The sequence below is a fragment of the Neopelma chrysocephalum genome, unplaced genomic scaffold (assembly GCF_003984885.1).
Source record: "Neopelma chrysocephalum unplaced genomic scaffold, ASM398488v2 Primary Assembly neopelma1_43, whole genome shotgun sequence".
Lineage (NCBI taxonomy): Eukaryota > Metazoa > Chordata > Aves > Passeriformes > Pipridae > Neopelma > Neopelma chrysocephalum.
The window spans coordinates 23,551,996-23,568,753 of record NW_020897702.1 but is presented as its reverse complement, the minus strand read 5'-3'; the positions used below and the strand labels follow the sequence as shown (position 1 = coordinate 23,568,753).

General features: G+C 38.1%; 1 protein-coding gene across 2 annotated transcripts in view; it reads right to left on the bottom strand.

Moving 5' to 3' along the window:
* Positions 1-16,758, bottom strand: part of TULP3 (tubby like protein 3) — a 31,542-nt gene that overhangs the window by 2,345 nt on the left and 12,439 nt on the right. The window contains exons 2-10 of one of the 2 annotated variants that reach the window (XM_027677675.1): positions 15,838-15,889; positions 13,136-13,249; positions 10,973-11,135; positions 8,885-9,061; positions 6,914-7,044; positions 4,940-5,137; positions 4,344-4,456; positions 3,841-3,955; positions 1,244-1,342 (exon numbers count right to left, since the gene is read on the bottom strand). In XM_027677675.1, coding sequence (XP_027533476.1) covers positions 1,244-1,342; positions 3,841-3,955; positions 4,344-4,456; positions 4,940-5,137; positions 6,914-7,044; positions 8,885-9,061; positions 10,973-11,087 — 948 coding nt within the window. In that variant the 5' untranslated portion in view covers positions 11,088-11,135; positions 13,136-13,249; positions 15,838-15,889. The remainder of the gene's footprint in view (positions 1-1,243; positions 1,343-3,840; positions 3,956-4,343; positions 4,457-4,939; positions 5,138-6,913; positions 7,045-8,884; positions 9,062-10,972; positions 11,136-13,135; positions 13,250-15,837; positions 15,890-16,758) is intronic. The other variant, XM_027677673.1, reaches the window with a different exon arrangement.

Here is a 16,758-nt window from a genome sequence, read left to right as displayed (position 1 = left end):
ATCTTTGAATTTATCTTTATTTACTGTTTAAAGATGCAAAAATGACTACTGACACCAACACAGTGCATTTAGGCACAAGTTTTCCTCCTTTGAAGTGGGGGCAGTATTTCTTAGTGGCATCACATTACAGAAAAGGAAGGATAAAAACAGAGTCAAACCTCTACACTGAAAGCTTTGCCAACTTTCCAGAACAGCTTTGTGTTTCAGTCTTGTCCACTGTCAGTATGCTTGTCTGATAGCAAAACAGTTGGGAAAATACAGGAGAAAAATAAAGGCAGGGCGATGGAATCATTACTGTACTGATGGGGGAGATGACAATACCAATTGAAAGACAATGAATAAATGTCCACAAACAGACACAACTTTCCTGCCCATTTGCAAAATTAAATCTCTTTTCCAGGCTCTCATGAGTCTGAATTTCCATTCTTGAAGATTTTTTATTCTGATATCAAGAAATTCATTCTTCTCCTACTCATATCTACTCACAACATGGATACAAAACCCATTCTCTAGCCTAAAATATTGGCCATGTCTTAGCACATGTTCTTTCTGCCTTTTGTTCTTCTATCACACCAAGCATAAAACCCACATTAAGGGAACCAAATGTTTTTTATCATACACCTTAATATATCTTCAAATACAGTTCTGTAAGCTTTTAGCTATAATGTCCTGCACATGTATGAGAAATACCCACTAAATAGTCATGACAAAACTTCATCTGTCTCATCCGTCTTTCTTCTTAAAGAATCCTCGTTTTCTGTGACTCCTACAAAGAAGCTGACAGCATTCTGATCAAAAATGTATTTACTCTCTTGCTATTACACCAGCCTACCACCGTATCTATCTATTAACTATCTGTTGCAATTCATATCCTGGCCGAGAATGCAAGCTCCTGGGAGAAGCAAGTGTGCCCTGTGTTCATCCAACTCTCAGCATAACAGGGTCCCACCATGAGGACGGCTTGTAAGTGCCAGAGCAACAACATACAGATAAGTAAATAATATTTAGGCTGACCAAAGGACACGTAAGGATACAAACACTATTCAGAAGGATACAGATTAGGTAAAAGGCAAGAATGAATTAATCAACACATTTAGGCTACATTGTATTTACTCTCCATGAGACTTACTAAACCCCAGGCTACTAACAACCTTGCTCTAAACCCTGATTATTAGTAACACTTCTACAGGGAAGTTTTAACCTCTTCCTCCAACCTGAAACATGACCAAACTCCATAACTCACATTTCGTGGACGGATTGGAATTCGCTTATGATTCATATTCATTCCTGGAATGATCACAGACATTTTTCTGGGACCCTTGAATCCTAAGATGTTGGTTTCCTGAAAGACAAGGAAAGACGTTATTTTCAGTAAATTATATACTCCATCTCAAAGAAGTAAAGACAGCAAAACTGAACTTGTGTCCACATTTTTACTAGTTTTTAGAGTTTTGCTGGCTACAACTGTAGTAGCAGTTAAATAACTCCAACTGTGTTTAATCACTGAGAACTGCTTTCTCTCCCATTTAGAGAACACCATTATAAGACATATATGGTATTAACTAATTTAGAGCGATCTGTTATCCCACTGACACATTTATAACAAAATCAGACAAGTGCAATTTCCAGGCATAAGTTTTTGCATGTGAGGCAATAATGTGCTGAAATCTTGCTAGTTAACAAGCCATAAGTATGATAAAAGGCAAATATCTTTGACCTGAGTTTATGTTATCTCTATATTACCAGTTAGTCTAAAATGTTCCTGAACAATAAACCAACATTCTTCTTCTGTGCTGTTATTTGTGTTCAAGAGAATGCCTACAATTTTCTCTCAAATCATGCTGTTTTGTAAATGATTAAGAACAGACCCAGAAAGGGAAATATTCAGCATCTATCCAAACTTCAAGTCAAGCAGATTTTTCCAGAGTACTGCAGGAGACTGCTCCAAGTACAAAAAGCAAAGAAAAAAAGACCTGGTATTCTCAAATCATACACTTAATAATGTCAGTCAAAATCCAATGGTCCATTTAAAGTGTTCAGTAACAATATCAGTGCTAACCTTTAAAATTCCCAAAGACCAATTAAAAAGCCAGAGTCTTTCAGAAGTACCAAACTGATTGATAGAAGTGATACAGCTTCTTCTAACACGTTAGTGCATTTTGCAGACACAGACAAAGGTCTCTGGATTGCACCCTCTATTATTTCACTTCAGAAAATCTAAGGGTACATATAAGAATGAGGGTATTGATTTGATTCATATATAAACTTTACAAACTTTTTGCAAATAAGTTCAAAGTTTTGAAAAGCTGACTTAATATTAACTGCTGTGCTCATTTTAACACCTTGCTACATTCAGCTAGGTAGGTGATATGGTTTGAAGCTGGCTCCCTGCCAAGTCTCCAAACCTTACCACCAGAAGTCCCCCCCCCCCAACAAAAAAAAACCTCAGGGAGAAGAGGGAGAAAAAACTAAGAAAAACCCGAAAACGAGAGAGAGGACAACCAAACTGATATATATAAATATATTTACACTTATATACAATTTCACAAGGGAAAGGGAAAGGGGAAGGGGAAAAGGAACAAAACTAAAATAAAATATATATATATATATATATATCCCAATCAGTAGCCCGAGATCTAGTAACTAAAGAACAAAAGAGTTAGCAAAGAAGATATCTCACTACTCTCCTGGGACAACCGAGAGTCGCTCCGGAACGATCGCCGGCAACCTCTGTCTCCCAAGGTCGGCAAGGCCTAGCCAGGCCTCGCTCCCCAACACGGCAGACTCAACAGCAGGGAACCTGCACCTCCAAGCCGCCGGAAGGAAAGAGAGCGAAGGCCTCTCCTCCTCTCTTCTTATAGTCTGGCTTACGTAAAAATCGTAGGGAATACTGGGTAAATCTGGACCCTTCCTTGGTTACAAACTGGTCACCAAGGAAGGCCTAGCCCAAACCACCACAGTAGGGAATTGAAGAATACCGTATACAAAGAAAATATCCAGTAATATTTCCGTAAACAGGACAATACTGCAATTATCACAGCAATTCTTTTCCCCCTAAGTGTCATTGAGATCAACAGCAAAAACAAAAAATCAAGATGATTCTCCAGTAGGCTAATGCATCTTTAAATTTCTGCTGCCATACCAGGGAGGAAAGTAAAAATCCTTCCACTTGGCAGCCATCATTTTGTAGAGAACCTCAAATTCTACTCAAACTGTAGGCCTGGAACATGAAACAATGTAACATGAGAACCCTCACATAATTCTAGAGTGTCCTCAAGTGTCTCCTCACTCTGAAGCCTTGCCTGAGGTGATTCACAAATTGAGAAGAAAATATCTCTAGGACAGAGTTAACAAACTATGATTTCCCTAGAACCACATCCTTATCAACAACAAGCTGCTACAGAAGTAATACCAGCTCTCTCCTATCCTCAAGTGCCTTTGGTTCTTCAAAAAATAATTCTACTTCACAGGGTACTCCCAGTTCCTTCTCAGTGTCCACCAGATACCAGCTGGGCAAGGGGCAGTTCATGCTGTGGCTGGCTCCATGTAAATGATACGCTGGCTGGCCACACACTGAACAACAGGCCAGGTAAGAAGGTCATCAGGATGTTAGTTTGGGTCTTTCTCCCTCCCAGATTTCTGGCACTGATTTTTTTTTTTTCATTAAACTCTTAAGAACTTATCTTTGAGGCCTCTGCCCTTTGTTGTATCTGGTTGAAATTGGTCGCTTGCTTCCAAAGTTAAGTGGGGGAGGCTGACAGAAGCACGATTTGGTAAGCCCCATTTCCTCGGTAACAGGCACAAAGAAGAAAGGGGCAAAAACAGAAAGGCAGTACTTACATAACAAATAGCTGCAAGTTCCTGTCTTGTATGAGCCTTTTCCACTAGACTTTGTGCCTTGATTGGGTTAACTCCATGGTCATAGACTGTAAATTTAGTTCCCATGAGGTTTGACCTAATGTCAGGTTATGGAAAAACAGAGAAAGAGGCATCAGTGGAAAGTTTTGTCTTCTGAAGGTATTGGTATAGCACAGCGAATGTATCTCCTGCCATCTGAATCTTCCTATTGCCAGCTCAGTAAGGAGCTTCCATGCAGTGCCCACAGTGAACTAAGCCTGTAACTTATCCTGGAAAAGCATCTAGACAGAATTTCTTCTCTGAATTGCCACAGTGAATGGTAATGCTGAAGAAGGCTGCCAACCCAAGTGAATACAGATTACATTCAGCAGAACGATGTGCGCTCATTCCCTCTGAATCGATACCAGACTGTCAGTCAAAACCACAACACAAATAAAGTGAAAATCCTATCTCGCCTGTCTATAGTTTTCATCAGTGATCCTCACCTGAGTTTTCCAATGAAACTTTCCCCTTTCCGGGATAAATCAGTTGGGTCAACTGATATGAGATAATTCGATGTTTTGCTCTTCTTTCTTTTTCTCCCTGCAAGAAGGAATGTCTGGAAATACAAAATTTTAATCAAGATTGGTGCTTTGTAAGAATGCACAGGCATTGCTAGGCATTGCTACCCAAACTGTTATCTCTCCATTTGCCATATCCATTCCCCTTTTTGTTCCACGGCAATATTACTGTCTCCACAATTTTGATCTCTTCCAAAGTGCACACCCTGAAATCCTATTCCTCCAATCAGCTCACTCAGCAGTCTCGATTTAACAGAACTGCTCCTTTTCTTCTGGAGCAGCTCAGTCTTCTTGCTCCTTTTTTACCATTTAACATTTTTATACTTTTTAAATTTCATTTTTCATTGTATTATGGCCTTTAAACCTGCTAATTCCCTCTTAGTGCCCTGGCCAAATATAAGCCGTCCTCAACTGCATAATGACTTTCCTCAGCTACTGGTTTCTTACTAGAAGCTCTCCCTTGCACAAAAATATTATGTGGTAGGAGTATAACAGCCAAGAATGCATGCTGTTTCCAATACCTTTCTGTTGTCATCCCTTTCCAGATGCATGTAGTAAGTAGGGAAGAGGCCCCGGTCCATTCCCCTCTTATCTCTAGTGATTCGACACTTGACACTAATACCACGGGGTGCAGGGCGTAATGCAAAATCCTCCAAGTTCTCTACTTCTCCAAGCTGTGCATCTGCATGAGGGGATGGACTACAGGAAGCACCTGTTTCCTGTGGGAAGAAGCATCATATTAGCAAATTAATATCCGACTAGAGACTCTGGTATTCCCCAAGAAAATAAAAGTTTGTTGAAATACAAATTATCCTACCCAGAAGATACTGGGGAAAGGAAGGTTAAACAAGCTACCACCTGTGTTTCTCTGAAGAAAATGGCTGAAGACTTTTACTCTGAGAAAAGAACTAACCCTCCAAAGGGAATGGAGAAAAGTACCTGTTAACCAGACACGAGTGAATTTCTAGGAAGGGGAGGACAGGGTGAGATGCTGTAAATATTCTAAGCAAAGAGCCTCTCTGCTTTTAGAACTTCAGACTCTGGGAAATAACGCAGTACGATAAAGCTGGACTGATGGATGCTGCAGTAAGACAGGTTGGAATTTCTGTGACTGAAATGAGCACTGAGATTATGTTGGTTCAGAACAGTAGCAGAAATGGAGTAAGCTGCTGGTGGAACCATATCAACTAAATGTTGGAAGAGCCTTAGAACAATGTGTACAGTGAGGATGCAAGTCATGGTCACCAAAGGAATTGAAATTCTAATGAAAATCTGGTACAGGTCATTAAAGTAATTTTTTCTTTAGGTAGCTGGATCTTGAGAACTGTAGCACCCAAGAGATTCCTCCTTTACTGGGCCTTGGAGATGAAGTTGCAGCTTTATCCCTGTTCCCAGCTACAGCTGGAAGGAAGCCTGAGTCAATAAGCACAGACACATGCACACAGACTTGAAATTCACTAGTGGCTCTCACCCTCTCCCGCCTCCAGCACCCCCACCCTGTATTTCCAGCGGTTTACACCCACAGCCCAGTCCCCCAATTATCTGACACCTTGAACACTTGTACTACTCCCCCACTAGTGTAACACAGCAAATTCACAGTCACCTCATAAATATACTCAAAGAGGTCTTTCTAATAGTACCATGGACTTTCAAGGGTGTCCAGCATTCATGCCCAAACCCTATGGCCTTTATCTGGTCTGAGTTAGCTCAGACCCTGGGTCTTCCTCATGCTGGTCCCTTCCAACTCACTGGCTAGTACAGCATATAATTTGTCAACATATGTATGTATATATACCTCACACACACACGCAAGAAATAGCTAGAAATGGAATCTTAGAAGATAGTGGGACACACTGTCATAATCAGGCACAAGACTTGGGCAGACAAGCATATTGTCTTGCAGCTGTTTACATGCATCTGATGCCTTTTACACCCTTTAATCCCTGTTTTCCCATGCTTACTACTCCCTGATCCACCTTGACACCTCTCTTTTCCCTCTTAAATTCCTTTCCCTAAACACCCCATAAAAAGTTTGTCCAATCCTACCACTCTCTGTTCAGTCCCAAAATTCTGTTCTCCCTTGTATCCAACAATAAATGCTACAATCCTTCAGGAAATGATCCCTTTTAAGTTTGCATGGCATTTCAGAGCTTCTCTGAGTCATGTTGGTGGATTTTGCACCAGAGACAATGGCCCAATCTGTCTCCTTTGAGGGTCATAGTGCTGATTCACTGTGTTCCCATCTTCACTGATTAGAGCAGGATTTGGGATTCTCCACCCACTATTGTTCCTTTGATCACTGCTAGGTCTTTGTGTTTAACTCAATAGCCCTTCAGTCAGATAGCCTGACAATCACTACCTTCCTCTGCTTTCAGGGATTAATATGCTGGTTACCATAGCTGCAACTACTGTATTTTAACCCATTGATCAAGGGGTTAGTACTAAAACCTAGCATGTGCCCAGGGCTTATTAGCAATGGATTTCAAGACACTTACTGTGAAAGATTTCTCGCTGGATGCAGAACTAGGCCTCTCAGATTCAGGGTGTGGTGAATGAGATGCTGGTCTTTTACTAGCTTCTTCCTCTTCTGTGTCCTCCTCATCAAAATTCAGACTGTCTGAAATTCCTGTCAAAATACAAGATCAAGTGTGTAATCTCTGAAAGAAGGTGTCATGAGTTCATGGCACCACTAATTCATATATGACTCTTGAATAGCTATTCACTCTTTTAATTAATTTCTGTTGTTTTCAACTGTTGATATTCTTCATGTGCTATATTGCTTCCTGAGCCTTGTAATTCAAATCCATAGTGACATTTTGCAGCTGTCACTGTGCAGATGATTGAGCAGCTGTTTAATAATACATATTTCACACGATATTACATGATGTAACATATTGCTTTAGTACATGTTGTCATTGAATTGATTTTGCCTATTTTCATGCAAAGAAGTCCTCCATGTCTTAAGAACAATAAAAAAAAATAAATCCAGATCAATATGCTGACACCTATCCTTTAAATTAGACTCTGTCCAGTGTACATCCTTTATTATTTCCCCTTAGTCTTATACACACTGAAATGGAGTATATTAATTTTTCAGTAACAGCCCCTCCTGTTCTTACATCAGTACCAATATAACTCAGGTCTCATGAACAATATTAACAAATTGATTTTTAAAATAGAAGCACAAACTAAGTAGTTCCGGACTTATTAATTAAATCTTAACCTAAGCACAGTTACATAGAGTTGACTGTAGGTATATAACTAAAATAACTCTGGATTTATTACAGCATTTACAAAGAGCTTCTGTACATATCACTGGTGTTTCCTTCCACTTGGAACTGCACCATTTTGTTCTTTTATTCCATTATTTAATTTGGCTGTAGAATGGAAAAGCACATAAAGCATTATAGAAAATGAACACAGTCAGTCTGCTAAGCTGAATTATTTTTTGACAGACAATGTTATAACAGTGCTCCAACACGGCACTGCATAGAAGGGGCACTGCTGGAAGTCTCAGATAAAACAGAAAAATCTAGTCTTAACAACCTGTCAGTAAACTTCCCAAAGGACGTTTGGGAAGAGGAAAGGCGTTAACCCTAGTACTCCAGCCAATTTCAAAATTCACTGTTTATATTCTACCTCCACTAGTTTCCCCTGAAGTTACTGGATATTCTCTTCTGCTTCCTTTCCTAACTCTTGTGTAATGTTGCTATCCATAGGTAAGCAGCTGTGGCATCTGACAACTGGATGGGAGTACTATATACGGTAGTATCTCAATACATAAAGTGTATTGGAAACGTTCTGAGAGACAAGCTCTGCAAAACAAAAACAAGCTGTGTACTATATTAAATGCTAGCCAATATTTTGCTGTAAAGTGGTTAGGCTGCATACAACAAAAAAAGGCTTCCTGTAGTATTGGCAGCAACTTAAGATACTTGGCAGACAGAGCTTGACACTCCACTAGGAAACTACTCAATGGGATATAACCATTGAATATAAAACTCTAAAACCCTTGATTGTGACAACCTCTGACTCAGAAAAAACACTTTTTCTGTTAGTGTCCAAAAGAATTAAATTACAGCATTTACTGGCTATAGACAGTTCTGCTGTTGTGAAAGTATTCAAGCATCTTACCCAGATATAACATATCTGGAATAAAAATACCCCAAATTTTAGCAAAATCTAAAGTATAGTGTTTTGTCAGCAACTTCCTTGGAAAGGCCAGAAATTATACAGCACACTGATAAACCCTTAAACATAAATGGTATATTCCAATTCATGTCACAAGAAGGAACTACAGTACTGCATTTCCACATGTAGAATCTACTAGCTGTGCATTTAAAAGTGATATCCTATGGACACTTACTTCATGATTCCTCATACTTTTTAGGTTTCTTAATGGTACTGAAAAACATTATAAAAGTAAAAGAGTCCCAAAAAGACATTTGCCCATTATTAACTCTTACCTCGTTTCTGTAAGATTTCTTGCAGATCTGGCTTGCCTGCTATGTCTGTTAGAGCCTCTCCATCATTTTCCTTATCTGCATTTTCTTCTGTTCCAGTAGATCCAGCAGAGAGAGCTTGAAGCTTGGTCTCCAAATCTTGCACTTCTGATTTCAGGAAAGCAGCTGGTCCATCAATGCCTGCAGGCCAAAATGAAACAGAAATATAAAATTTATTTTTTACAGCTAAGGATGCATCCCAGGATCGTGGTTCTTTTCACCTTCCCCTGCTCAAACATCCGTTTAAAGTACTGAAGTGTATTTGTTCAATTTTTGTCAGAAGACTTGGGAGGAGTCAGGCCTGACTCTGGTACAGACTGCCTATTTCTTTAAACACACCAAGCATCAGTTTCTCCCTATATAAATAGAGTGGTTGTATCTACCTTTTTCCAAGGGCTAAAACAATTAAGTTGTATTTATCATGCACATTGCCACCCCTCAATTTATTTACAGGCAACTACTCTATTTTCTTTTCCTTCACATTCTTTGTTTGCTCCTGTGCCAGTAAGCAAGGGCTCCACAGTGAACATCACAAATCAATTTGATAAAAATATTTACAGCCACAGGCAGAAAAAACTGTAAATGGATGCCCCCTATCTTTTTGTTAGAAATGAAATTTCCATGTTTGAACATGCAACAGAGCAGTGCACCACACTTTGTAACTGGTGGAGACATCTTGATGGCAGGATCTGGCATAATACTTAATATGCATTTGTGTAGCACACAATATGTAAGTTCCAGCTTTGGATTTCTTACTTTCCTACTGTTTTCCTTCTTAAAACTTTACTGCTTTATCTAGTCATCATATTTCTGACATGTTTACTCCTGTTATCTCTTCTTAACAGTATTTGTTTGCACTGAAGAAGTCTCAGAACTACCGAAGCTAGTAAGTGAGCAGTTAGTTTTCATTTCAGTATTACCGAACACTCCTACCTTAGAAGTTATATAAATCTTTTCCCTCACTCTCTTTTTGACTTGAAAGCATCCTTTAATACAAGCTTTCTTATACTTGATTTTAAACACATAAATGCTACTATCCACATCACCACTTTCCTCCCCATCCTATGATTCTGAAAAATATTCAAGAGAGAGAGGACAGCATAGTTCCAAATGTGATCTTCAAAGCCAGTAATACTGGTTTGTTTGGATCTTTAAAATTCTACTCTGCATATTAATTTGTTATTACTATAATGCTTGCATTATAAAATCCTGCAATAGCATGCATCTCAAAGACTTAGAATGTTTCCTGTTACTTTTTTGATAGGCTGATGTGATCCTGGCTCTCATAAACAATTTCCTGACACTTCCACTGAAGTGTAAGGATTTCACTGCTGCTCTTTTTTCCTCCCTGTGACAAGGGAGTCTTAAGGCTCTCAATACTGTATTTCTTTCTACTTCTAAAAGAATGGTCATTATTTTAATGTAATTTTTTACTGTTTTGAGACCACCAAGTTATTGCCTTTGGCCCTGATACCACTTTGTGCTTTTGACTTTGTGGACCACTATAGCTTGTTTGTCATGTTTCAGTTGTCTCACTGAAGCCCACAGAAAACCCATTAAGAACCTAATTCAGTATTTATAACACTTTTTTTTTGCTTTTCTCTATCATTCAGTCATATGCAATCTTGAGACGGAGTATGCCATGACAACATAAGGAAAAGTACAAGCAGTCACTATTGAATTATTTTCTTTTCTTTGTCCTACAGCTTCAGAAGATTTTTTCTTAATTTGGATTTGTATCTCCCTACCTTTGTAGACATTCCTAGCTCATTTCTACAGTTCTTCTAGCCTAACACAAGGGAGAGATTACTCAAGGGCACACGAAGATTTCCAGCTGTCAGAAAAATTCAAGGTGAGATTTTTGTTTGCTTTTGCAGTTTAGTCTTGCTTAACCATACTGTACTAGAATTCTACTTCTGTACATAGAAAGTTATGTAATTAATCTTGTTTATTACTTGGCCACTGCCACAGCAACATAGGTGCCCATGTGCGACATATAATGCCTGTACTGGCACTCTGGGGAACATTGTTGCAATCAGGTTGATTACTCACCATGTAAAACAACATCACTGTGGACAAGGGTACGAGTTTCTACTAAAGGAGTCTGCTCCTCACACCCTTTGGGCTTTGATCTGCGCGGCTTTGCCTCAGGATTTGGCTGTACCATCAATGGATCAAGACGTTTCTTCCTCTGCTTCTTCTCTAGAAGAGCTCTCTGTGGATTGAAGAAAAGCATGGAAGAGATGAGTAAACACATCTAGAGAGGCAGAATACATGCCTCAGCCCTTGGCAATAACATGCCAAGACATTCTGACTGACCAGAATCTCAAATAAACCTGAAATATTCTTGTAATCTTTTACAAAAATCCTAGACACAGGTATCATTGTGTCTTTGGAGTGAGATATTGCCTGTGATTCTCCATGAGAAGTTGATGGGTGACACGGACACCTGTGTATTTTTGATCTATCCTGAGACCACCAGCAGATAATGTGAAATCCTTTCATCCACTCTAAAATGCAGCAATCCTTAATACAAATAGACAAATTCAGCAGTCATTTGTAGTCCAATATGAAACAGTCAGCACTTGCAAAGGAAAAGGTTTTTGTCTCAAAAGTTATCATCTTACAGGGAGAACTTAAATAGTTCCCAGAAACCAATGTTGAGAGATAAGACTTAGAGTGGGCAAACAAATAAACAACAGCAATTAAAATAGGAATGATCCACTAAAAGGAAAATTTATCTACCTTGCTAAACTTTTTCATGTAATTCAGGACTGAAAGCAAAGAGTGGAAAATCCACATGTTAAAAAAAATTCCAAGATACACATACATTTGATACTTATAATTTCCTACTAAACAAGAACAGAAACAACTTCTAGACTTAAATCAAGGCAAATGGGGACACTGTACCATTTTAAAGACAGACATGCCTAATCCTTAAAACATAAGGCAATGCATGAAGAATGAAAAATCATATTTTAATATTCTGCACCATTAGGCAAATAATATGCAAGCTCCTTACTGTAGATGCAGTTTATTCACAGCTGCCTCTTCTGTACCTGAGCACCTCTGGAAGTTGTTTTTGATGACAGAAACCATTTCTCCATCAAATTATTTGGAGTCTTGATGGACCCATCAGATAAACAGTACCAACAATTCAATCCACTTGAGACACAGACATCTTTGGAGCCCTTTCCTCTCCCATTATTTTTTTCTCTTGTTAGTTCTTCCCTCTCCTATTAGGCTTTTTATCTCAAGTGAGATCAGTTTCTCAGGCAACCTCTCCCTGAGGAATTCCAACATAACTCAGCCCTTGGTTCTTTATTCTTTCTGCTTTTTTCACTTATCTGAAAAAAAACCCAAAAACCACCACCCCCAAAAAAACAAATTTTAAAAAAAACCAGAAAACAAACAACACCCAGAACCCAAACAAAACCAAACATACAAAACCCCAAACAAACAAACAAAAAACCCAACAAAAAAAGAATTACATAGAATTCCAAAGAGATTATTACATTGGTCTAGAATAAATGAAGAAAAATAAGCAGTAAAATCAATTTCTTAGAAACTGCTAATTGTGGATATGTTCTCTAGAAAGGCAGTCAAACCTTCCAGAAGAATTTACATTGGCTAGTGTTGTTTATTTTTTAAATTAATGCTGAGGAAAAGTAAAAAATGTCATGATGGTTTATAAATCTCTAAAGGAGAGAGGAAAAACAAGAATCAGAACATTATACTCAGAATAAGGATTTGAGAATTGTTGTCGAGACTTCTCCAACTGACAAGTAGACAGGCACGAAAAAAAACAACAAAACAGACACACCCTAAAGGCAGTAAGAAAATAAGAAAATGCACAGCTACTGCTAGAATGCAAAATTGAATTCGGGATCAACATAGAATATAATAACTTTAAGACTTACTTAATGGATTATTCTATTACATAAGCTTTTTTAAACATGTCACTGCAAACCAGTCTAAACTTATTATTATTATTGTTATTATTATTATTATTATTATTATTATTATACATTGTGTTTCATCACAGAATTTCTAGGACTTACCAATCCAACGGCATCAGTTTATATTAAAACATAGTTTACTGCTGGTAGATGTGACCAACCTTCTTCTTGCAAGAATTTCAGAATAATCAAAGTGACAAAATTCGATAGTAATTTAATTTATTTTTAAAGGGCTTCTCTCTAATACTTTGCTTACTGAGAAGGAAAAAACATCTGCAAGTCCACTGACAGGACAGTAAATAGTAGTTCATTTTCTCTCCATACGGTGGCAGCCTGCTCTTCAGTACCATGTATTCCCGGCCTTATTCCACTACAGAAGCAGAAAAAAGGAAACTGTATTTTGTTTCGTTTGCCTACTAAGTAGCCTTTTCCTCCAGCTCTGTGTTACAGCAAAAATTCGTATAATATTACAACATAAAATTTAGATAGTTCATTAAATGGACACCAAAACACATAATCCATTAATTAAGTAACAGATACAGATTATGATGATTTGTTCAGCATTTTATGAACTCCATGCATCAAATACTTTCAGAAATGTTTTCTTTGCACCGCAAAAAACAGTAACATCAGAATATAGGACAATTAAAAGATCACAAACCACCAACTCCTAGTGAGTTTCCAACAAGTCAAGAAGTCAGATGAATATATCCTAGCAGACTAGTAAAACAACTAGTTTAGTATTCTGTCTACAATTGTGATGATGGGAAGATGGTATACAGGAAGGTTCCAACTACACCATCAAAGGTGCAATTATTTGGCATAGTCCTAACCTTAGCAGGCCATAGAGGATGGATCCTAGCTCGGAAACATCCTCTCCACTCTTCTAGCTCCTCCTTAGCTCATGCTGGGGCAGCAGTGGCAATGCTAGTGATGGTGGCATTAATGAAACTTCATGTCAAGAGTAATGCACCACACCAGGTGCATTCGGAAACACATCAGGCTCCATGCTCTCCAGGCACAGGGAGATGGCAGCATTGCACTTGGAGCTGCAGGCACCTTATGTGCTCAGGCACATGAAAACCTTCTACTAATGAGGGACTAAGCACTGACTGAGCAACCACATGCTCTTGCCTCAAGTCCAGGAGAAAAAAGCATCCAGGCAGGCAGAGTTGGCCCACAGATGGAACTTGATGTCATGCACTATTATAAATAATATTTTACTGCAATTACAGGGTTTCAAAACCCATTATAAAAATGGATGACAGGCATATGTCTGTGCTGTGGCAAATGCTTATTCCAGATTCTCTGTCTGACCAAAGATTTTATACATGGCTGGATTAAAACATCTTGCATTTATTTTATCCCAATTCCTATACATGTTTATGACAAATTAATCAAGCAGGGCATCAGCTACAACCAGCAATGAGTCCCTCATATCTGGTAGTGACTTCTGCTTCTTCAGAGGGCATAGTACTATTCATGTACAAGTCGACTTTAAAAGTAATATTCAATTCCAATTATATAATCACAAATTAGAGAGTGTTAGCATTTCTCAACAGGTCTCATTTGCAAGGGGCAGGGGGGTTGTTAAAAACTATTTCAGAGATATTGTCTAACTGTTGGTTTTGCAGATGATTGCAATCTCAACCAAATCCAAGAAAGATGGAAACAAAATTGCAAAAGAGAATGCATAATTGAAACTGAACTCTTCATGATTTTAATTAACAGCTGCTCTGAGGGAATTCCACCCAGCTCAGCAGCTTTATTTTGGTGGAACAGCCATGCATCCCCATGGCAAGGTCTGACACTAAGCATACATTGATCACAGTGCCTAGCACTAGAAGTGATTACTACCAGCTTATGACCCAAGACCGCAGTCCTAAAATAGATACTGAGGTTCATCACCAAGCATTCAGACCTTCCTTAGTTTTGGAACATCTTACCAAGTGCCATTTGTCACTAAATGCTCCTTTACTGATTACTTGAAATAATGCTTTCTATTTTTTAATTAGTTGTTTTTAAACAAGTGTTACTTGATAGTCTACATGTAAAGGACTATCCTAGCTTCCACAAATATGACCAAAGATAAATTTTACTCCTTGACTGAAGTGTTTTAGGTAAGAGCCTATAAAAACACAGATAAAGTTGGTGATAAATTCACTGTCTGAAGTCAAAGCTAAGCAAACTCAGACTACAAATAATGAATAGGTTCTGGTAAAGAGGATTATTATCCATTGCAACAGTTCCCTGAAGACTGTTGTGTCTGGATTTAAAGATCCTCAGCTGAGAAAAGGCCTTTCTAAAAACCATACTTTAATTTGAACAAGATGAATTTAATGTAAGACAGTGATTTGTGGCCCATATGAAATGGCCAGCTAGAGAGTCTTCGAATCTATTTATAAGCATTTGAAATTTCACAGAGAAAGAATATTAAGGATGGATACTTTATTGCTTTGAAGAACGTGGTGATGTAAGCATCCAGCAAACAGCACTTCAAAAACTGAGACCTATAACCTAACATCTGACCCATGCTTGGCTGTAAATATTTTCTCTGTAGGAAACAAAAAAAGGTCAAAAGGTGCTGGAAATCTTTCTCAACAGCAGTGTTAAGGAGATCTTTCTGTAGGTCGAGAAAACTTTTTCTTTTGCTCTGATGCTTAAAATCAATAATTTCCTGCAGTCTCCCTATCTTTTGATTGATTCCTGCATTCTGGTGACTCAATCCCAATGAAATGAGAGGACATATGAAAAATAAATGTATCAAATACATCAAATCTACAAGCCATGGCAAGGTTGACTTAAACTAACAAAAACCATGAAAATCTTTAACGAAAAATATTAGCAAGTTGGTCTTTAGACCAACCATTTTTACCACTTCATCCCCATTTCTCAAGTATCTAGATGGCTGTTTGTTTTCCTATACTTATTTTTAACAGCTTCAGTACTATCATTTACCTGATTCTGTAGTTTCAGCTGTCGTAGTTTCATGCTTTCATCCTCAAAGATGCTGGGAAAGGGAAAGAAACAAATTCATTAAACAGTGCTATTAAACAGTTTCCATTACAAGAGCACAAGATATTCTCAGACTGCAACTTTGCCATCAAGACTTAAAAACAACTGTTAGACATTACTTCTATCCCACTAAAAGACCAAGATACAAGGAATTAAAAATAAAACATACTTTGTATTCTGTCAGAAATAGGACAAAAACTGTAGTTGAATTCCCTGAGTAAACTGCTCTGAGAACATTTTGTAAGCACTAAAGGCTTCATTATTGGTAGATGGATTATGACCCACTATTGAGGTGGGGCTATGAGACAATTTATACCTGAAGGCTTAACACAGTTCAAACTGATTCAGTAGAGTCTCTGCTCCTTCATAAGATACCCAATTCTAAATTAACTCAGTTCTCTCTTGGAGTTAAACCTATATAATTTTCTCTTCCTATTAGACTTTCCAGAACTACTGCTCATACCTGAGAGAATCTGTATTTGCAACATCTGATATTAATTCTTAGAGATAAAATATAATTATTTCACTATTTTGTTGTTTTATAGATAACTTTCATAAGAACTCTAGCTTTTCATTGTAAGTTGTGTTCCATACAGACTTCCCATTTCCTTTTGTATGATAATGGATTATTACATAAAGTGCAATTTAGAGCAGCTAACCCTACAAAGGGGAAATGTTAATTGACAATTAAGCACATATTCTGCCTATCACAGTTGTGCACTTTCCTCCAACACAGCTTTGACAAAGATCTCTCTGGAAGTGAGAAAGCATCAGGAAGAAGATACTTGATGTGGGAAATGGACAAATGTTACATATTTTATTAATAGCACATAGAAAAGCAGGGCAAGCCAAAATTTCAGTTTA